This window comes from Mustela nivalis (assembly GCF_964662115.1).
Source record: "Mustela nivalis genome assembly, chromosome: 10".
NCBI classification, from domain to species: Eukaryota; Metazoa; Chordata; class Mammalia; order Carnivora; family Mustelidae; genus Mustela; species Mustela nivalis.
The window spans coordinates 59,963,120-59,985,800 of NC_139029.1; the positions used below are offsets into that span (position 1 = coordinate 59,963,120).

Below are 22,681 nucleotides of genomic sequence, written 5' to 3' on the forward strand. Positions count from 1 at the left end.
AGTTTAATAACTTGGAAAAATGTTGATATTTAGGGGAAAAATATTACATAATCATATACTGGATTGGGCATGAGCTCAATGATAGAAAGAGTATATAAGAATACTCAAAATATTTTAACAACTGTCCTTTCTGAATAAGATTTTATTCTAATTATGTTTCTAAAATTCCAAAGAAAACAGGTATATTACATTTGTCAAAATTAGGTAGTAATTCCGACTGATCCATAAAGCAAAATGTTGATTAACTTACATATAATTTCACTAAATTAGTAAATCTATAAACAGAAGTGAATTGGAGCAAACTTTAGTGTAAGAGAGGCAGTAGTTATAGGTCATATCACAAATGTTGTTAGGGTACAGACAGATGTTGATGACATCACAACCTGGAAAACAGGAAGTCAACATCCTGGGACTTTAGCCTCCCACCGGTGCAGAGCAATTTTAGGAGGAATAAAAAGAGCTTCAGGTGTTGTTTACAAAGTATTTTCAGTGTGAAGTGGTTGAAGAGAGCGTGGAATCTGAAACAAGAGGTTATACCAATTACTAATTATATTTAATTTTTTCACAAATTAAAAACTAGTTACATACACGCACACACACAGAAATACCTACTTTGAATGATTGTTAGGAGGTTTGAAAAAGCTTATGTATGTATCTACCATGCTGCCTGATACAAAATATGTTTAATGAAAGTACCTATGAACTTGGTTTCCAAGAGAGTTACAGAAATCACTGGTTGCAGAGCAGGAAAATATGCAACAGTCAGGATTCCACAACGAAGCCCCAAGCATCACCACACCGTAATGGGGAGTTTCAGATGAGCAATATTCAGAAATCCAAGCAGACAGGTAACACTAGGGAGTTGAGTCAACGAGTGATATTAGCTAAAATGATGGATTTGAGGTATCTTACAAAGTTTAGCAAATAGTAACTACTTTATAAATATTAAATCTTAAAATCCCAACATTCTTATAACCAGTAATGGTATTTAAACTTAAAAAATCATCTATTTTGCCCAAGTTAAAGGGGTGCTTTCTGAATTGCAAAGTTCAGCGGCACCCCACGTCTTGCTAAGTACAGGATAAGCTCTTTAGCCTGGATTTATGACATTGTATATCGTCTGGTCCAGTTTGCCTTTCAGTCCTTACTTCCTATAACATTATGTGTATACCCTTCAGACACACACCCCAAACTGCTTGCTCTCTGTATGTTCTTTTGCATGCTTCTTTGATCCTCTTTGTGTTCCCTCCGCTCCCAATTTGTTGAATGAGCGAACAACTGAATGAATGGACAATTATAAAGATAAACTGATAGTATCAAATTATCCAACATTTTGTTTAAGCATTAAAAAAAAAAAAAAAAAAACCTGCATAGAGCTATCTTTGAGTCCCTGCTAATGTTGCACAGATTGATTCTTGATGACTTTTTGTTTGTCTGTTCATATGCTTCTTGGGGCAAGTATGTGGGTTTCAGAACTGACATGTTCATTTGGTTCCTAGCGGCTGCTGCAGCAGACATGGCTTACCACCACATCAGACCTCCCATTGGCTATTCCATCCCCAAGCCCATATCATCTCTGCTCATGCGAGGGTGGAACGCATGTCCTGAAGTGAGTAATTCTTATTTCCTCTTAGAAAATGTGTTATGGTCAAAATCTGTCACAAATAGTGTAACTCCAAAGTCTACTTTTAGTGTGTATTTTAAGACTGTCAAGGCAGGAAGACTGATTTGCCTTCTGCTCTTTAGTCTCTAATTGCCTCAAAAGTCTGAGTATCTCATCTTTCTTTGCTGCTGCTCTCTGATTTTGAAATGTTTCTCACAACTGATTAGCAAAAGAGAGACCAGGGTATGACAGATGAGTCACAGCCTCATCTCAGCTGCAATTTTATTAACTTACACTTGAACCATACTTAGTCATTTTCTGAAGAAAGAAGTTTGGCACAAGACGGATTTGTGTTGGCTTTTCACCATGAGGCAGACCTTTAGCGGAGACTTCGTGACAAGTGGTCTTTAGTTGCACTGGCTCAAGCGGGAGGCCAGAGACCAAGTCCTAGTCCTTCCCTAATTATTTAAGCAGTAATGTGATAAAGTATTTAGGAACGCAGATGGAGGGTTGGAGACTATGGACGGAATCAATAAAGGAGGATATGTGAACAGAGAAAAAAATTAAATATGATCATAGATCTAAAAATATTAAGGGTTACACTCCTATTATCCCAGCATGAAATCTCAGACCACTTGTTTACAAGACAGGATTCTTCTTATCTGTACCAGACATTTTGAGAATGTCTGACAAACGAGGAGACTCCTCAACTTCTCTCTTGAGACTCTCCCTGCCAGCATGTTTTGTTGTCTATTGAAATCCTTGGGTTTTAACGTCAGCCCACATTGATTCTTCTGCCCTGAGTAGAGGGAATTAGTTCACATTAGTTCACAAAAGTGTAGCTGTTGTTAACTCAGGAAGTACCTCACCAAGGGAGAAATAGAATAAGCCCCAGTCTAGATTTTGGAAGGAGAAAGCCAAGTTCCCCACTTCTTTTTTCTAAAGGTAAAACCCAGACCAAGTCATTACCCAACTGCGCAAACATACATGGAGACTCTTAAGAAGAAAAATAAAGATTACTATGGCATGCGGACTGAGTAACCTCAAAAGAAGTAATCTCTTCTCCTGACCATTCTGCTTCACAGATTATGTATTTATTGGTGTTGAATCTTTTCTCACTACCAGAAAGCAGGGATTTTTTGTTTAGTTTTGTTTGTGGCTGCAACCTCAGCACCTAGAACCATCCCTAGTAGATGTTCAAAAATATTTGTTGAGTACATCAGTGAGCACCACTATTGCTTATCAAAGCCTCCAACACCCTCATCTGAATTGCAGTGTCCAAAAAATAATTTGTCTTGAAAATTATATGGCTTAAAATAGTTTGGGAAAAGCTTTCCCAGCTGATTCAATATGAACCTCAGGCATATTTTCTAGGAATAAGTATGTCAAAAAAGCTAATCTGAAATTTCCTTTTCTCTTTAGTGTATATAACATAAAGTATAACAAAAAATGTAAAGTAAATATTAAAAAACTGTCAAGGGTATCCCTTTTGCTTTTATTAATGGACTCTTCATGTTTATGATTATAAATTGGGAATATATGGAAGTTTTCATTTGAAGATAAAAGCAAGTCATTAGCAACTTCTAAAAGTATTTTTGGGGAGGTAGAATGGATGTCACAAATAACACATTAGGAAATAAGAGAACCAGATCAGGGCTAAAGGAGGGTATGCTTAAAGTTAAAGAAAAAAAAAAAATACTAAGAACCCAAAACTCAAGTGTTTAGTGGAAAAGTTTCATTGGTAAGCAGCAAAACCAGTCAGTCCAGGGCCTGGGCTCTGAGAATGCAGATCAGGGAGAAGGATGGGGGAAAAGCATAAGTAGGAAGCAAAGTCTCTGACTAGCCAGCTGTGTCTGGGCTTGCCGGTCAGGTGGGCCCTGGCTTGGCTGTGGTTTCCATCTCAGCATCATGAAGTTGAGCTGCTGGATGTGATGTGCCTGAAACATCATCGCCGTGCCCATCTCAATAGCGTCTTCACTGTGTGAGCAGGCTCAGTGGTGAGGAAAAGGGAAATGGTGGGCTAGTTCTTGTTCTTTCCTTCAACAATGACTTATGGAGTCTCCACACAGCCCCACGAACAAATGCTGGGGATTCAGTGGAGACCTATGCTCCAGGGAGCCTCAGTAAGGTCTAGTAGCCAAATGGAGACAAATTGAATAAACAAATGATTTTATAGTTATAAGCCAGACTGAGGAAAACAAGAGTAGATGAGAATGCATACTAAAGGAATTGGCAAGTAGGGGACAAAGAGATAATATAGGTCAGGAAAGGCTTCCTGGAAGAAGAGACACTTGAGCTGAGGTCACAAGCATAAACAGGAGTTTGCTGAATGAAGGGGTTTGGTGAGAGAGAAAAACAGTCCAAGCAAAGAGAAGGTGTGCAAATTCACTGGGAGAAAGGACACAAGGGAGAGGCTTATTAGGTATGGGAAGCTTGTAGCGACTGAGGGGTTAGCTCTCCATACCATCATTTGAAATAAGTTCATCTTTAGATATGAGACACTAACACCATGCTCTCCTGGTCCTTGCTCTCTAGGTTATCAACTTCATTACTCATTCTTTCTTTCATATTTGTCTTTGCTTCACTCCTTAAACTTGAACCATATTATTATCTCCTATATATGTCTTCTTAGTCAAGACCTACAAAGACAGAAAAGGACAGTGAGAAAAACAGATATGAAATCCCAGGCAACTATATTTTTGTCCCTAAAGAGTTGCAGAAATATGATAAAAGTAATTGTTTTTTGAAAATTCAGCTGAACTTGGCATGAAAAGATTTGATAACTTACTCAGAGAATTGCATGTGGTTCCTATAGTGAGACAGGCACTGAATTATCTTCTAGTATGATTGGGGTAGTTGAGCATTGTTTCTTAACGTGTGGGCTGCATATTACATACTCCAGTTTACCCGGAAAAATTTGTTAAAACGAAGATTCTGGGGCCCTATTCTAAAGCTCCTGCATCAAAATGTCTAGGATGGAGCCTGGGACTTTGCATTTAACAAGCACCTCAGCCGGATCTGTGCCCAGTAAAGGCAGAGAACCAGCGGGCTGAAACAGGAGCAAAAGACACTGAAGTCTGAGCGTGCGCTGAGCTGCTGTTGCATTAATCCAGTTGATTACAAGACAAAGACTACAATGGTTACCATGGGGATTCAGGAGCAAGGGCAAACGTGAGAACTACTTCAAAGCAAACAACATCCTAAGGAGGTGAAAGACTGGATTTAGGAAATGGCAAAGAGGAAGGAGCCCAGGAGAGCTGTCATCATCATCGCCTTCTGAGAATTAGCCAGTGACCAGAGTATTCCTTAGGCTCTTAGGTATCAGGGATATTGTTGGCAGTGGGAGAAAAAGCCAAGTGCTTTGCTTTAAGGTGAAGATGGTTTTTGTTTTTTGGTTTGGGGATTTTTTTTAAATAATAATAGAAAAAGGAAAAAAGAAAGATAGCTACCAAGAGATTAAAAAAAAACTAACCTGGTCTACAAAGCTAAGGAAACTATCAATTAGAATAAAGTGATTGTGCAAGAAGTTGGCGTAGATGCTCTTCTCACCTTAAAGGCGCTTAACCGAATGAAGTGGGATCAGGGGAGGCAGACAGATGGCATAGGAGCTAAGCTCAGGCAGAGAAGCTGAACAAAAATAGAGGGGAGAGGAGTTGGAGTTAAAAGCAAGGAAATTTTGAATCCAAGGAGAAAACAGAAAGAAGAGAGGGAATAAGGTTAGAGAGTTTCAAAATAAGAAAGTTACATCATTTGCTGGCAATTCTGAAGAGGAAAGAAAACAGAAGATAGGCAGAGCATGTAAGCAGAATTTACATTGTTCTATAGTCTTTTAGGCTATACAAATATTGCAGGAAGCAGATATAAAGATCCTGTTATATAAAACTATATTAGAGACTACATAAATATATAAAATATGTAAAAATATATTAGATATAGATAGAAGAAGAGAAAGTACTACCTTTTTCCCCCTAGGAAAGGTAAAATGTAATATTCTATACCATGAAGGTATGCTTTCAATGTTTTACTGGGATATCAAAAATAAAATTGTTTGAATATACCTCTATCTTTCCAATAAATGTGGCTTTGAATGAGAGAAGCTTATTCTACTATTGCTTTTAAATCTCATATTTATAAGGACATTTAATTCCTGTGCACAAGGAAGAATACTCACACCAAACAATAGTGACATGCTAAACTCAAGAGATCAAGCCTTGAAAGCTTACATACTAATAGGTTATTTAGTTTTCAAAATCTTAAGTTAATAACAATTGGCAATAAAGCTTGTTAAAATTCCCTTTGTTCAGGATCCATTGTGTTGATCTTGAAGCTCCATTTGTTCTTCTAAAATGATTGAAGCTGAGATCGCCACCTAGTGGATTTAGAGGATTTTACAGGTTTTACAGAACTAGCTTACATCCCCTGGAAATCCTTAATTTTTTTTTTTTTCTCTTAGAGAAATAATAGGTTTGAAAAACTCTACTTAAGATCTAGGATAATTGTCAACATAACAGTTGCAAATGGTTGAAATATAGGAATATGCATATCAGCTAGACTACAGTTAACAAACAAAGCTCAATTTTTATTTTCATACCATAATTAGGAAAACAGATCAGGCACAAATATGAATATATAATCATCTATGTAGAAAGCAATATTGTAATACCACTAATTGAGATGTGTATAGTAATTTCCATAAAATAAACATCAAGTGTAAATCTGTTCAAGTACTTTTTTCTTCTTTAATCTTTCATTTGCTTAAGGCTTTTTTTTTTTTTTTTTGATGTTTGCTTTCTTTCTCAGAACTAGGCAAAACTTTTCTTTCCCATTTTTCTATTTCTCAGAGAAGCAAATTCAGTTAAATGTGTCAAACCTATCTTGTGGCTCCATCTTTGATTTTTGCATTCTATGCAGTCATGTACTTTTACTTCATTGACAACCAAGAGTTCCTGAGGACTTTTCCTCCAAAAGAATGCATTTGGAATGCCTGCAAAGACTAGGGGGTGTTTGTGTGTCCTTTTGAAGAAAGCTAAAATAGAAAATGATGATTAGTTAAGTTCTGCCTCTAAAGGTGAGGGATTAGCACAATCAGCAGATGGCGGATACAGTGTAGGTTTTGGAGCAGAGCTTCCAGTCTCATTTATTCTTCAAGGAATTAGAGGCACCTTATTTCTCGTCTCAAAACTCATGTCTTTTAACTCTGGTGAAGAGGAAAGCACTAGATGTGTCTGCACTGCCACTGCACCTCCTTTATGAGCTCTGTCATCTTTATCTGGTTGAATATTTTGAACTTCTCCGAAATCTTGCAAATTACAGTTAATTCTGAGATCTATTTCACTACGAGGACTATTTTCAGCTTCCGGGGAACATGTGATACTCAAATCCTTAGCTGTAATAGTAGCCTCAGCAGAGCTTGAATCATACAACATATGTTTTTCACTTTTTCCATTTTCCCAAGTTTGCTGCATTTCTTTTCTACTACCTTTTAAGGTCAACTGTGCAGTCCTAATTAATGTACTAGAATCTGCCTTGTTTCCATCCAACATTTTATTCTATTCTTTCCCTAATATTTTTATCCCTAGTATTTCAGTGCCATCATCTCTGGGCAATGCCTTTGTGCTATCAGTTTCTTTTTTGTCACTGTTGGTTGGATTCCAAATGGCTTGAGTACTAAGAGAAGTACTGATATCTTTGGGAATCTCTGTTCTATTTTGGTATGGAATAGAATTTTTCTTCATCGAAGTTAGGTCGCCTGTGGCTTGTGTCTCAGAGGAAATGAGAGCGGAATCATCAGTTTCTCTTTGGGGAGGTTTTATTCCTACATCATTTCCCTCATCCATGATACAACGTTCCACAATTTGATGTGATATATTCCATTTGGGCATCAACATTTTTTCCTCATTTCCAAGTTGTGTGTGACTTGAGTGTTGCTCTACATGTTTCAAGGTTTCATTTTGATTTAAGGTATGTTCTTTATTGGTGTCCACTTTGTGGCCATCTACAAACTGTGTTTGATTCCCCAGGGACAAAGAAAACTGATTTGGCCCAATGATCTTGGATTTGTCCTGCTCCCTGTGCTCAGTGGGCTCTGTTGCCCCTTGGTCAGTAGACCCCCTGGAAATGCTGGGGGGTAAAACATCACTTTCTGTATTTTCCCAAGTAGCTGGTAAATACTCGGGTACTTCCAATGCAAGGGGAGTTGCACCTTCCACTTGCTCATTTGAAAATTGAGAGCTTGCCTGCCTGTGTTCAGCTATGATGGGTGTGGGTAGAGGCAGTGCTGATGCATTGCTATCAGGAATGAGGCCATTAGGGTGACAGTTGCCTTCCCTGGACCTCTGGGTGACTACAGGTAAGTCATTAGCACTGAGCGGAGGAGTCTTTTTAGTGTCTTGCTGGTAATACGGGGTCTGCTTTGGAGCATGTTTGAGAGGAATGCTCTTTGAAGTGAGTTTATCACAGTTGTTGTTACTCACTGGCTGTTGGGGAAAATCTGCAGAGGACACAAGGTTTATATCAGCTTCTTTCTGAGAAGCTTTAGGTAATTTATGCGGCAGTAACAATACCTGTTTGCATTTCTTTGGGAGTTCTGACAATGATTTTTCTGGATGGACTTTGACTTTTCTGAATGGGTGTGAGTTTAATTTTATCCTTGAATTTTGTTTTTTAATTTTCCCTTTGAGGTCAGATTGACTGGTTCTCTTCTTTTTCGGAATCTGTGGATCAGCAGACCGTTTTCCTCCTTTGTTTCCCTCCTGAGGATTGCCACATGTTTTGAGATCCAACTTGGTCAGGGGGCTACTTTGAGTTTTCTGCTGTTTCCAGTGGGTTGATGTTTTAGACGACATCACCAGATGATTTTTTTCTACTAAATCAGGATCACAGAAGCTAACCCTCTTAGGGGAATATGTTTTCTTGATTTTTGTTGATAACCTTGATAACTCTGTGCTGTCCTCCCTCATAAGGAATTTTTCTATTGCGCTGTTAATTTGGATCTGCTCTTTCTTGGCCTTTGAATGTTCTTGACGATTTGGCTGCTTTTCTTTCACGTAATCTTGAAATTGATCACAGGGCACATACTTACAGATAAGAGAACTGTTTGGCTGAAAATAGCTAGGCCTGCTCCATTTTAACGGTCCACAAGGATCATCATATTTTGATCTATGTTTTTGTAAGATCTGTTGTACACAGTGTTCCTCGGGCTCACAAGGCTGGGATGATGAACCTGTAATAAAATGTCTCTGCCTGTGAGGTTGTAAGCCACTGTCTTTTTTTTCTACTGGAGGCTGCCATGATTCATTTGTTAAATGCTTTTCAAGACTTTCTCTTGCCAACACTGAAGCGGATGTTGCATATCTCCTCCTGAATGTGTCATTGTTGATATCTGCTGAACAATAAATGCAGAAATTTAGCACTGAGCAGAGTTTTATTACCCCAACCGAACAGATGCTTAGAAACCTTATGAAAGGTGCAAAAAATGATTCCTCTGATGATGGCAATTCTTGGATACTTCCTAATTTTTAACCAAACCCACAAAAGACTTTGGGGAGTTTACAAAGCTACCCTTTACGGCCCCATTTTAATAGTTGCAATGCTGAATTAAAAGTTCAGAATTAGAAATAAAAACATTCATAGTTGTAAATCTTTACATTGGTTGTTGGTTAGGTTAGCTTTAAATATGAATAATATCTAAGCTCTTTTCAAATGGCCATCACAATAGTTTTCTGCATTAATTTCCCAGTTAGAACTAAATATTAGGAAGAACATGATACTGTATTGAGTAGTGTTTAGGTTTCAAACACAAGATACCTTCAACCACAAAAAAGAAATACCTGTGATACTACTACTGGCTTCATCAAAGCAGAGGCCATACCTGTTTAATTTCCCATCACTTAATATAGGATTAATTAAATATTTTTTTAAATGAATGAGTATTCTGGAATATGGTCTGGTCTGTATTGCAGGAATCTCTGTGAATTTTAAATGATACATGTTAATATGATATTAATGATACCTGTTAAATAATAATAATGACAAAAATAATAGTAATATTTACCATTAATTAAGCATCTACTAAGAGCCAGGCACTGTGCTAAATACAGTACCTTCATTATCTCATTTAATATTCTCAAGAGATCTGATCCACTGGATAAGTCCTGTTGTCCTATCACTTTCATAGATGAAGAAAGATGCTTAGAGAGGTGAAATGCTTCTACCCATCACATTTCCACATGTCCATATCGGCAGAACTTGACACAGGTCTGTCTGACACTAAACCCTATCCTCTTAAGTACAATGCATGTTAGGTTTAAAATAACATCTTTTCAGTATACTTTCTCTTGTCTTCTGAAGTTGTTTGTTTTATCCAAAGGAAGAAAGGAGTATTACTGTTCAGAGATCGAAAGGAAGACGTGAGCTAGTCTTCACACTAGCATCTGACTCTTAAGATTTGCCTTCAATTTTCTGGGGGACCTTGGGGAAGCTACTTACTCAATGGGTATCAAGAGATAAGACTTAGATGGGAATTTTATGTGGATATAAAATTATTCTGGGGAAAGAATTTTAGCTTTTATCAGATTCCAAGAGAGTTCTATGACTCAAAGATAAATATTCAGAACTATCAGACTAGATCATCTCTAAATCTTCCCTACTCCTGAAATACTGTGATTCTGTGTTTCCAAGTTTGGAGACATAATAAGAGTGACATTGACTCTTACTGACTTCTCTTCAAAAGCAAACGTGGCCTTGGTTGTTTTCTCCTCCAATACCTATTCATTCCATCTCCAGTACAATGCCTGACATGTAGCAGAATTTCAAGTTTTTCTCAAAAGTAAATGTATTGATTTGACAAACAACTGTGTTCTCTGTGTGAAACAAGGGACTGGGTTTTAAATGGTTAAGAGACAACATTCCCTTCAGTAAAAGGGTTTCCCACAGAAAAGTTAAGGCATTGGACAAAGCTAAACAACTGCCTGAAGTGTGGCTCTATTGAAAGGGTAAGTGTTTCTTTCTTTCTAAAATAAAGCCAGTCTGATCTGGTTTCTATGACAAACTTTTTTTTTTTTTTTAAACTTTGGCTACTCCTCTCTTGAGTCAAATCATCAGACCCTAGAAACTAGTAAGAACTGGAGTCGGGGGAATGCAATGGCCTGCCTTATGCCACACATGAAATAACATACAGTTTCATTCTTTTCCAATTGTCCCCAAATCCATCTTAAGGGCCAGATCCTGACAGTGAGAATTTCTTGGTGCTGTACCTCCACCATTCATATTCTGAGAGAAAGCTCTGCTCATTGTAAACCAATTCAAATAAATGACAGGAACCTCTTTACAGAAAAGCTGTCAAAGTTTTCACTGCTGAACCTGAAAGCATCACCTTACTATTCAGGAAGGAAAAGGAAGACATTTAATTCATTGCCTCCACCTAAATATTGACATTGCCCATGTACAGTGGGTAGATGTCATGGCCAGATTCACTTGGCTCCCAACATGGGACGATGAATTAAGTCCTGACTTTCCCTGGACTGGAAAGTTATCATCCTTGACAGCTCAGCAAGCAAAGTGTGTGTCTTGACATCATTCCTGAAATGAATCACTAGCATTAGAAGGCCCATTCTTCTAACATGTCATGCTCTGAGAAGGTTGCTTACTGCAGAATTGGCATTAGAGCTCGAAGGATGTCGGAATAGAAGCCGATACTCAGCCTCCCATAAATCTTAACAGCATATTGCTATTTAAAAGCCTGCTTTTCTTTAAAAAAAAAAAAAAAAAAAAAAAAAAAAAAAAAAAAAAAGAAGAAGAAGAAGAGGAGGAGGAGGAGGAGAAGAAAAAGAAACTTGTTAGATGTTGGGTCACAAACTCACTTTCCAACAGGCATAAGATATACTTACTCTCAGCTCCTGAGGGTGGAGGAGTCCTCATCTACACCTTACCCCAAACACACACGCGCGTGCGCGCGTGCGCACACACACACACACACAGATCTAGTATCTTTAGAAGAAGGACAGACTGGTATGAAACAATGATTTTTATAGCATTCTACTTTTAAGAAAATTAAAGGAAATTATGTCTTTTGGAGGAATTTAAACAGTGGGATCCTCTGAAACAAGGCAACTCACCTATTGTTCTTGTTACATGCTGTGGCAAAGTTGGAGGTTGGACTTCCCCAGGCTCATGATTCCTTAGCTCTTTAACTCTCTTTGGACAATGTCTTGTAAGTAAGCCTGCTTCATTAAAAGCTGCCATATTCCCAGGAGGCTCTGAACATCCTGACTGCAGCAATCTGCCACCAAAGCAGAAGAAAGTGCTGTCTGCCCCATGGTCTTTACCTTTCAGCTTTCTAAATGATCCGTCAGGGGCTGTGGACTCAGAGGCCAGTGCTGCTTCATGGCTGTTTTCCTGTAAAAGTGGCATTTCCTTTCTGGACCCCACAATGGACATGACCTTTATCTCGTTTTCCTGAGTTAAGTGGCAGTTACAGTATCCCTTAGCGTGGTAATTTCTTGCCTCATGAGCACACAGGGATTCATCGAAGGTTCTGCAACAAAGGTTTTCTGATGTGTGTTCATTTGCTCTGCCTTGTTGGAGTTTCCAGTTAAATACAACTAAACCTAGGCAAGTGAGACCAACAGCTCCTGTGACAAATAGAGAGACCATTAAAAGATAACATCAAAGGAAGAAACATATAAATCACCAAATGTGAAATCCGTAAATATCAAGGTTAATGGTTTAAAGGGCATCAGAATGGGTGGGAAGTCTATTACCATGAAGAAAAATACCAATGCAGACAGAGGCTGTTTAATCAACATTGTCCTGTCTGTTAATTTGGAGCTCTCTTTGTAGCCTATTAAAAATTATAAGAAAAATACCATCTGGAATGCCTTTGGTGGAAAAAAGGAGTTTTTTTTCATGGACTGAGATTCATTCAAGATAAAATCATTCTTGCATTAAAATCTTCTGCCTGTAGGAAACCAAATTTCCTATTTCTTATTAGGAAATAGTAGACTACATTTAGTACATACCCTGAAATTCCCATATATCATAACCCCCTCCTGTTGTTGTATTTTTTTCATCCCTAAGATTCACCCCCTACCTCAGAAAAAGTCATTGACTTCTGATTAGCATAAAGGCCAAATCCCTGGGCATCCAAGTCTCAGTGCAATCTGGCTGTAACCTCCCTCCTTTGCCTAATTTTTCATTTTTCATTATTTAAACACTGTGTTTCAAACTCTTCAGTTCACTAGTCTTAAGGTGAGGGGCATACACAAGGTTTTGTGACTCTTGCAGTTTGTTCCCTTAGCTCTGTTTATTTGAATTTTTTTCTAAATTTATTTATCCTTTAAAAACTAAATCTGTACCTCTGAATTTCTCGATACCTTTGCTGTTTTTTCCATCTTGCAAAGATCACTCCCTTCTATGAACTCCCACAAAATCATGACTGACATCTAATCTCAGACTGTCTGGAACTGTCCATTCATGTTCTACGTATGTATAACTTATCCTCTGAATAAACCTGCAAAGGGTAGTGTTTCTCAAACACACACAGAGTCTCACCTGTTTCTACTTCACCGTTTCCCATCTTGACAAAAGGCATGCTCAACTGCCTAGATGTTCAAACCAAAGTCTCTAGAGTTATACCCCACTTCCCTCTCTGTCCTAGTCATTTCCTTTTTTCTTAGCCCTTATAACAGTATAAAATTACTGTATTTGCTTACTTGCTTGCTCGTTCACTGTCTGTCTTCCCCTGCTAGAATTAAGTGCTGAGAGAAAATGGACCTTTACAGTCTTGTTCGACATCTTATCTCCAGTACCCTCAATTCTCACACAGGCTTACCGGAATGTTTATTGAATATTCTTAAGTAAACAGAAGGGATTCTGTTTATGAGTTTTCTTAATGAAATGCACTGAGTGGTCTAACTTTACAAATCTCCAAAATGGTGATGGGGTAGACATGGTGTCAGTATCAACTAAGTTAGGAGCTCTGTTTTCTAAGTCCAGCCCTGACCACAAATTGCTGTGTGACCTTAGGCAAGTCAGTTCCCCTGGAGAACTCAGTGTCCTGACTCTGGAAATGAGGACAGTGAAAGAGATGAGGTCAACATTTTAGACTTTTTGATTGATTGCACCATGCCTGGTTCCCTCTACTGCAGACAATTTAATGAAAACATGATATTTTTTGAACTTGAAAGAAAAGAGAAAGTATCAGGCCATGATTTCTTCATTTTTCTGTTAAAGACGAAGATTAACCAAAGTGAATAGCAGCCTCTGGTAAAAACCACCAAGCTTTAGGTAGTTTACCAGATCTTGAGGTCTTATAAGCCCCACTTTAATTTTTTTGTGATAATATATTCTTAGTACTATCACATTTTGACATAACTTAATCTCTATTAAAGACACAACAGTTTTTTTAAAAGCAATAGCAAAACTTAGATCAGACACTTTATTGCCTAGAGCTAGGGTAATTCCAAAAAAGACTTTTGGCTTTAAAATATTAAAAACATACGAAAATAATAAAATTTTAGAAACACTCCATATGTCTTACAGGGAGTAAGAAAACTCAGGATTCAAAGCTTTGTTCTGACACCTTCCTTGAGCAAGTTTTCTAACCTCTCTGAGCCTTATTTTTTCTCCCCTATCAAATGAGAATGATTAATACCACTCAGTAATTAAATGAGATAATATATGTGACATGTAACACATAGTAAACTTTGATCATAGGTTCAGTGAATCATCATTGTGGTTTATGGTTATGATTCCTACTGCTGTTGTTTCATTTTGATATTCCCTATTAGGTCCTAGAAGACTCAGCTGTTGGGTGTGGGAGGAGAGAAAGTCCATACTATCACTTGATATGGCTGATGCAGTTACTAAGCCAAATAATAAAGAAAAGAAAGATCTAAATTTTTTTAAACACATGCATCAGCCATTGAAATGAGAGTAGGCATAATCTGATTATAGGGTGAAGTTTTCCCTCTAATTGCATCTAAATGGCAAGGATCTACTCACTCCCCTGCTGTTGATGCTAGAAGGGTGTGTGCATCGCATTGCTCAGGTATGGTCACTTTCTATCAGTGCAGAGAGCAAAAAGCAGCAAATGAAGCTTGTAGGCAGGCTGAACATGCTATTAAGAAGATAGTTGAATTTTCATTGCCATGGGCATTGTTGCTATTTTTAAAAAGTGTTCTAACAATCTTTCTGAGTTGGAAAAACAACAACAACAAAAAGCAAAATTTAATGATAAGTCCTTGCTGGAAATGTTACAGCTTCATGAAATCTTTCTCCTTTCATCAACCAATTCACAGAATGGGAGGTTTTAAGATATTAGAGTATGATGCCAAACAACCACTTATTAGTTTTAAATTCACTGAATTTGATTTTTTATATTCTCTGGAATTTTGATGATTTTTCTACAGCCTAAGAAAGAAAGGGATTCAAGGGTCAAATTATAGTTCTAAGTCTTTTCCCCACAATCAACAGTTATAGGTTATTAATTACATTTTTACTTCAGAGGAACTAGAATCTTAATAGAATAAATTGTATAGTAGGAATTTTTTTAAGACAAATATTTCCTAAAAATATTTTTAACAATCACTCAGAGAGATACCTAATGATAATTTCACACATTATAACTTGTGTATAATCATACTTATAACTCATCAGAATTTGTCCATGCATAATAAGCTTCCTATTATTTTGACAAAACCTTTGAATCTTCCAGAATTTATATCCATTTCTATAGTAATGTAATTTGGTAGTAAATTTTTTCTGAAAATAGATACAGAAAATACCTAGAAGATATTGAAAATTAGTCTATTGTAATATTTCCAAAATGATGCCCTACAAAACACGAATTTAATGAAATCCTCTGTGAAAAAAGAGTTAATGATTAAGTAAATTTAAGAAACATTCCACATTGTATCTTCCTCTTAATGATCATAATGCTCATTAGAAATTAGAAAAATGCTGCAGTAAAGAAACCTACATCACTTTGTTGAATCCATCATTACCCAAATCTCTTTGAACCTCACAACATGTTGTTTACATGTGCATCTGTGTATGTTTTTATTGGAATATCTATTAATTATTCTGTAGAACTAGCACTTGAGTTCTACTATTCTGGTACATTTAAAGTAAAATTCCCTGCCCTGTTGCTTTTGTCTTTTATGGTAAATTATTTCTTAACACACATAATTACTGACATGGTTACATAGTTTTTGAAATAATTTATCTTTCTGGGAGGATTTAAATTCACTTCCAAGTGAATCAGATTACCGCTGATGGTAGTTCCATTGTTTAGACCAGACACTGGTGCCCATCTATTCTGATTAAAAGTGTAACTGTCAGGAGTTAAAAATCTGATGTTCAAGTTTCGCTGGAAACCTGCTATGGAACAATTATTTATAGCACATATTCAAAATACATCAGTTCAGTCCTGGATGTCATTTGCAAACCTCTGGTGCTCTCGCTTTGGGGCACTCCCCCCACCCCCCACACACACCTCATCACCATGGTTACCCACAAGTGCAAAGGATTTCACCACACACTGCAAGCATAGGGGGGAAACACACATCCAGGTAGATAACTCAAGAAATCTCATGTATATTTGGTCTTTGACTAATGATATTAAGTATCACTTTATATCATTCACCCAGTGAGAGGTAACAATAGTTGATGTATAGTTAAGAGATGTTTAAACTACCTTAGAAAAATTAAAGAGTTGAAAATTATCTTCTCTTTAGTCAGTCCGGGGAGGTATGGGCCAAGTTTATGAATGAGTTGATAAACAGAAATCTCACAAGAATTCAAAACCCCCAAATAGGCGGAAAGCAAGGCACAGAGAGGTTAAATAACTTCCCCAAGGTCACAGAGCAAGTAAGAGGGCAGTCAGGATTCAAACCTGGGTGATCTAACTGCAGAGCTCATACACTAAATGTTTGTGCTGTACAAGCACTCTAGAGCAGGATGCATGTGATTTCCATACTACCAACTCCTCGTGCACCTGGTTAAGCCCACTGATTCTTACTATACCACAGAGGGGCACACGGACAAGAGCACCTTGAAGAAAGAGACAATGTCTCATCACTTTTTAATCCCTATTTCTAGTGTTTTAATGAATGTCCCAGTGTTTCGTGGCAAATGGAAGATTGATAAAATGTAGATACTATTCCTGCATTACAGACAAGAAAACTGAATCTGAATGGTAAGGTGACTGACTCGGAATTACAGTGGTTATTATACTAAGACTAGAGTTCTTGAATTCTGGTCCAAGACCCTTTCCTCTGTTACACAGCTTCTCTGCAACAGGAAATTCTTACAACCTGTTCCAGGTCAATCAACATCCTCCCACATCTACTGACAACCTCTCCCTTCCACAAGCCCTGGAAAATTTCCCCAAATCGCCTGGGAAAGGCATCATTTAGTGTATTTTAAGAGCATGGAAATGAGCTGGGCACACTTCTCCCCGGCATACCTGCAAAGCCAAGGACAGTCAGCAGAGCCACATCCTGCCCCGGGAGGAGGGAACTTCTGTTCTTTAAAACCAGAGTGAAGTTGGAGACCTTGGAGTCACAGTTGGTCTCAGACAGCTTTAGCACACTCTTTGCGGTGGCCACAGCCGCGGCAGATGGCTGACAACTTAGGTCCTGGGCATTCCGGAGCATGCGAGCCGAAGACTTAACATAGTTTCTTAAAAACCGGGCAAGGGGGTAGAGATCACAAGAGCAGCTCCACTGGTTCTTATCTAAACTCAGAAGGATTAGCTGCTTCAGTGGTGTGAAAACATCTGGCATGTGGGCCAACCTATTTCGAGAAAGGTCCACTTCCTGTAGTTGAGGAAAGGGCTGGAAAGCATCTTTCCCAATGTAGGAAATAAAATTGTTAGATAAATCCAGATGCCTAAGACGGTGCAGCTTCACGCCTCCGAAGGAAGTGCCTGTCAGGTTAGTGATCTGATTCCCATCCAGGTGGAGCCGGGTCAGGCCCTTGGTGTTCCGGAACCAGGACCCCCGCAGGGTATGCAGAGCATTATTGCTAAGCACGAGCACCTGCAGACCGTGAAGCTCGCGGAAGGTGAGATCAGTAAGCGAAGAGCTGGATATTTGGTTGTGCTCCAGCAACAGTGTCCGCAACTCTGAGAGGCCATGCAAGGCATCTTCCCGAACGTCCGCGATGCCATTTCTGCTCAAGGAGAGCAAGGCAAGATTAAACAAGAGGGAGAGATTTGTGCTCTCTATGGCGGAGAGGTATCCATCAGTGATGATTAAAACCTTCGTGGTCGCCGGGGCTGCTGTGGGGAAGAAAAGCACAAACTAGCAGCAAGATACACACAAGCGGGAGGGGAGTGCAGTGGAGAGCAAAGTTACTCAGTGCCCTCTGAACAATCTTACCACCTGGGTAAGAAAAACAAACAAAATGAAAAAAATTCCCTGATTTCTCGGTTTAAGGGGAAGCTGGCTCTTTATCAGAATGATGGATTTTTATGTTCTTTGTTTCTATGACATGTTTATTTGAGAAACATAAACCCATCTGTTCCTTTCGATGTCAAAGTTAATTCACTGTCTGGAATTATCACCATCAATTTTTGTTTTTGGTTTTGGTTTTGGTTTTATTTTTGGTTTTGTTTTTGAAAGTGGCATTTTAGGCTTCCTCTCTGTGAGGCTGTGTACTGACCCACTCCAGGCCTGCCAGCCCAAGACAGATTTATCCATGAGCCACGCATGTGTCTAAGTTTCATGGCCAGTTTTCCACGAGCAGTGTATATTTATGCTGTGAACTCAGTCATCTTTTCTCTCAAACCTAAAGGTAGAAGTTGGGTGGGAGGAGTGAGAAGGAGTGTTGGTTTCTGCTTTTTAGCTCCAGGCTAAAAGTTGGCAACTCAGTGAGGATCTCTATTCTCTCCAGACGACCTGAGGATCTGTCAGTGGGGTTCTCATTATAGTCTGGGCCATCTTGGCCTCCACTCTAATATCTGTTCCCTCCAATGAAGTACATCATGTGATGACAGGTGGTACTCAGGGCTTCCAACTGTTAAATCCCTTCACCATAATCACCTCAGAGCTATCACTGCTCTGTCATTAGAAATCAAAGCGTTTTAACTCAATAAAGATGTATTATAATCAGGAGTTATTGTAACACATCTTTATCATGCTAAAATTGTTTTGACTGCAAATGACAGTGCCATAAAGATGGAAGAGTCCATTGTCCCTGGGAGGTCTACAGGTGATATTAGAACAATCAACCAGGGGGGAAGCAAATCACAATTCCCTTATGAAATTCAGACTGTACTGCTGAAACAAAGAGATTTCAAAAATGTGAAAAAGGGATTTTCATGGTGTCTTCTTTTGGAAGAATTGCTCCCATCTCTATAGCACAAACAAGCTCAAACTGTGGTCTTTTTCTGTATAGTATTTATTGCTGATTATTTGAACTCTATTAATTCTGGCCAGTTTAGCATTTTGTTTCTCTCCGTATTGTTTTTGATATGGGTTAAGGGAGTTTTATTTTTATGGATCCCCAGTTCTCTAGGGATTTGTCGACTCTGAGGGAAGAGGCTATTGATTCTGTCAATTACTTCTTGTCTAGGAATAAACCCGAGCTCCACTCACAAGTCATCCATTTACTACTCTGTGTTTATGAAATTTAACTTCGTGAATGTGGCATTCCGTAAATGAGAAGGAAGATATAGAGGTGCTGCAATGTTTCTTACAGACTTCAGCTATCTCTGATCAGGGAAAAAAAAAAAAATGTAGTGAAGTCAGGAAATCTATTTGAGAGGATAGGAGTTTAGTGTTTAAGTGTTTTCAATACTAATTGGAAACAGTGTACAACCAACTACCCTTGAAACAGTCTCTCTCCTGTCAGGGATGACGATAACTTCTCTCTCTTAATTTTCATTGAGTCATAGGATTTTAGAAATGAAATTGTCTTCTTTCACTCCATCTTAACTCAGACTTGTTTCTGAAAATTTTCCATTGGCAGAGCTTATAACTTGTTTATCTTCTCTTGGATATCAGGATGTAAATCACATTCTCCTCAAATTTGTTAATAAGGTGTCTTATTAAATTGTTGACTTAAGCAAGCAATATGTAATGAATACAGGCAGTGTATCTTGTTAGCATTTCTACAGCTCATTTACCACCAATAAAAAAAGACTAGACTTTCAAAATTAGATGCACTTTGATAATAATCTGTTTTGCTAGTACATCACTTAATCTTACTAATGCTGAACAATTGCAGTTCAGGTTTCTGATTCATTGATATTTTTCCCAGCAAATGATAGGGCTCCAAACTGCACGAAGGATGGACAAAAATATAATTAAAGTGATTTATTTTTTTCTATTATTAAAAAATGTGTGTGGCCGCATGAAATGGTAGTATTCTTCTGTAATAGCAAAATATCGCAGCTACCTCTGAAGGTAACTTAAGGTCTTGCCATAGTTTTGGTTGAGACCACCAGAAACAGGAAGATAATGTGACCAGTCTCTCCTCACTGAGAAAGGCTTGCCCTTTGAAAGTTTACCTCTATCAGGCTGAGCCGAGAGAGCACTCAGCACAATGCAAGCCTCGGCAGCAAATTCGCCAGATACACTTAACACTGCTTTTTAGAGCTATTGGTTTTATTACCTACTATATAGTTTAGCTGTTGACAGAGGGTTACATCTCTGGTGCAAACCACGCATGACGCAGGACAAGCTGCCACCAGCCTCAGTACGATGGCAAAGAGCATGAGCCATCCACCTGAAAGGAGAGAACAAGGCACATTGTGACATTGGCATTTATTACCATGATTTCAGTATGTTCAGCTCATGAGGCATTTGGGTGATTTCTTCTATGTAATGAGCCACCTTGGGTTCTCACAAGATGCCAGGTGAATAGCTAGAATTCTTAATTCATATATAATTTAAACCAAACTTCTAAAGCATTTGACCATAAATTTAGAGAGCTCATATGCAGGGCACACCCCTTAGAATAGTTTATTTAAAAACTAAATTACTCTGCAAAATACTGTACAGCTTATTGAGCTTTTGCACATACATGATCTTATTTAGTTCTTTTAATTCTGCAATGCAACTGGAGGCTGAAAGGCTGAAGTTCAGAATGGCTCATAAACCACCTAAAGTCACATAGCTATTTGGTATTTGACCTCACATCTTTTGACTCTCTCTTCAGCGTTCTTTCTAGTTTGCAGAAGTTAATCTCAGGCACTGCATCTTACATAAACACCAGCAAAGTATTCTTTACAGATTTAGATGCCATACTTAGAGAGGGAGTCTGGAGGAGCACCAAGATCATAAGCCCTACCTCGCTTTGAATTCAGCTCTGCTATTTACTGACTAAGGTATCTTAGGTAAATTATTCATTTTTTCTTATTTTTTGCCTTTTCGTTTTTAAAATGGAAATAACAGATGCCTATATTATAGAGTATGTTGTAAAAATTCAATGGAATGCTCTGTTTAAGAAATGTTAGATTTTACCATGATTTTTATGCTTTTTCAGCCCTCCAATGAAATGTTAACATCATTTGGATATAATATTCCAAAAAGGCTATGTATTTATAATGTATTACATGATTGATCTAGGGGGGAAAGAAAACCTGAAGCACATTGTAATAAAAATGCTCTACCTATATAATAGCATAGTTTGAGAATTAATTAAAATGTAAATAAAACATAAAATCATGAATCCTGTCATTCGTTCAACCCTCTGTACTGAATGCTTTCTGTAGGCCGAACACTGCTACAGGCACTGGGGACAGAGTAGTGACAACGATAAATCCCTGCCGTCATGGGCAACAAAAATCAATATGGAAATATCTGTTAAGTCATGTGGTAATAAGTGCTACGGAATAAATGAAGTAAGAAAGGGAGCAGACAGCACTAGCTTGGGGGTTCTAAAACATGGTGAACAAGGAAAACCTCTCTGACAAAGTAACATTTAAGCAAAGATCTGGAGAAGGTGAAGGCACTGGTCAGTCCAGGTGGAGAGAAAGGCAAATGCAAAAGTCCCTGAGAGCGCGGTGTGCTTGGCCTGCGGCGGTTAGCCTGCCCACAGACGTGGCAGGAGGGGAGCATCAGGCAGTAGGGAGGGCAGGCTATGCGCAAGCCTTACAGGATGGAATGGAAAGGTGTTGCTTTGTATCCAAATCAGATGAGCCTCCTAGGGGGCTTTTATGAGTGGCATTACTTAATCTGTAGTGCATTTTTAAATGATTATTTTAGGGGCACCTGGGTGGCTCAGTCGGTTCAACATCTGTCTTCGGCTCAGGTCATGATCCCAAGGTCCTGGTTTGGAGCCCTGCATCATCAGGCTCCCTGCTCAGCAGCAGGTCTGCTTCTTCCTCTTCCTCTGCCACTCCCCCTGCTTATGCACTCTCTCACTCTCTCTCTCTCTCTGTAAAATAAATAAATAAAATATTTTAAATAAATAAAAAAAACAAAATGAGTATCTTCGCTACTGTGTTGGTTACTATAGTTTGAAATCAGGGAGCATAAAACTGGAGTTTTAGCCTTTTTTAAGACTGCTTTGGCTATTCAGTCTTTTGTGGTTTCATACAAATATTAGGATTCTCTGTTCTATTTTTATGGAATATGTCTTTAGAATTTTGGTAGGGATTGCATGAATCTGTAGATTGCTTTAGGTAGTATGGACATTTTAATAATACGAACTCTTCCAATCCATGAGCATAGAAATTTTTCCATTTACCTGTTTTTGTTTTTGTTTTTTTCAATTTCTTTCATTAGTGTCTTACGGCTTTCAGTGTACAGATCTTTTGCCTCCTTAGTCAGATTTATTCCTGGGTATTTAATTCTTTTTGATGTAATTATAAATAGTATTGTTTTCCTAATTTATTTTCCTGACAGTCATTATTAGTATATAGAAATGTAACAGATTTTTGTGTATTTGGTTTTGTATCCATAACTTCACTGGATTTATTAATTTCAACAGTTTTTTGGTGAAGTCTAAAGGGTTTCCTATATATAATATCACAATATCTGCAAATAGTTTTACTCCTTCCTTTCTAATTCGGATGTTTTATTTCTTTTTCTTGCCTAATTGACCCTGGCTAGGGTTTCTAATACTATG

At 38.2% G+C, this 22,681-nt stretch overlaps 2 protein-coding genes and 1 long non-coding RNA gene across 7 annotated transcripts in view; 1 reads left to right on the top strand and 2 right to left on the bottom strand.

Moving 5' to 3' along the window:
• The window catches only part of TNNI3K (TNNI3 interacting kinase), a 317,149-nt gene that overhangs the window by 237,892 nt on the left and 56,576 nt on the right, over positions 1-22,681 (top strand). For all 5 annotated transcript variants that reach the window (XM_082686565.1, XM_082686566.1, XM_082686569.1 and 2 more), the window contains exon 21: positions 1,500-1,609. In XM_082686565.1, the coding sequence (XP_082542691.1) occupies positions 1,500-1,609 (110 nt within the window). The remainder of the gene's footprint in view (positions 1-1,499; positions 1,610-22,681) is intronic.
• LOC309842439 lies at positions 303-5,402 on the bottom strand. The gene is made up of 4 exons (XR_014299647.1): positions 4,392-5,402; positions 4,068-4,242; positions 697-854; positions 303-518 (listed from the first exon to the last, which is right to left on the bottom strand). It is a non-coding gene; the product is annotated as an uncharacterized lncRNA (long non-coding RNA).
• LRRC53 (leucine rich repeat containing 53) lies at positions 6,183-21,384 on the bottom strand (the record flags this gene model as incomplete). Its single annotated transcript, XM_082686696.1, is given in 7 exon segments — positions 6,183-6,747; positions 6,751-7,152; positions 7,156-8,984; positions 11,719-12,234; positions 17,070-17,885; positions 20,222-20,335; positions 21,339-21,384. Coding segments are annotated over 7 exon segments (3,822 nt in total). The 3' UTR covers positions 6,183-6,648.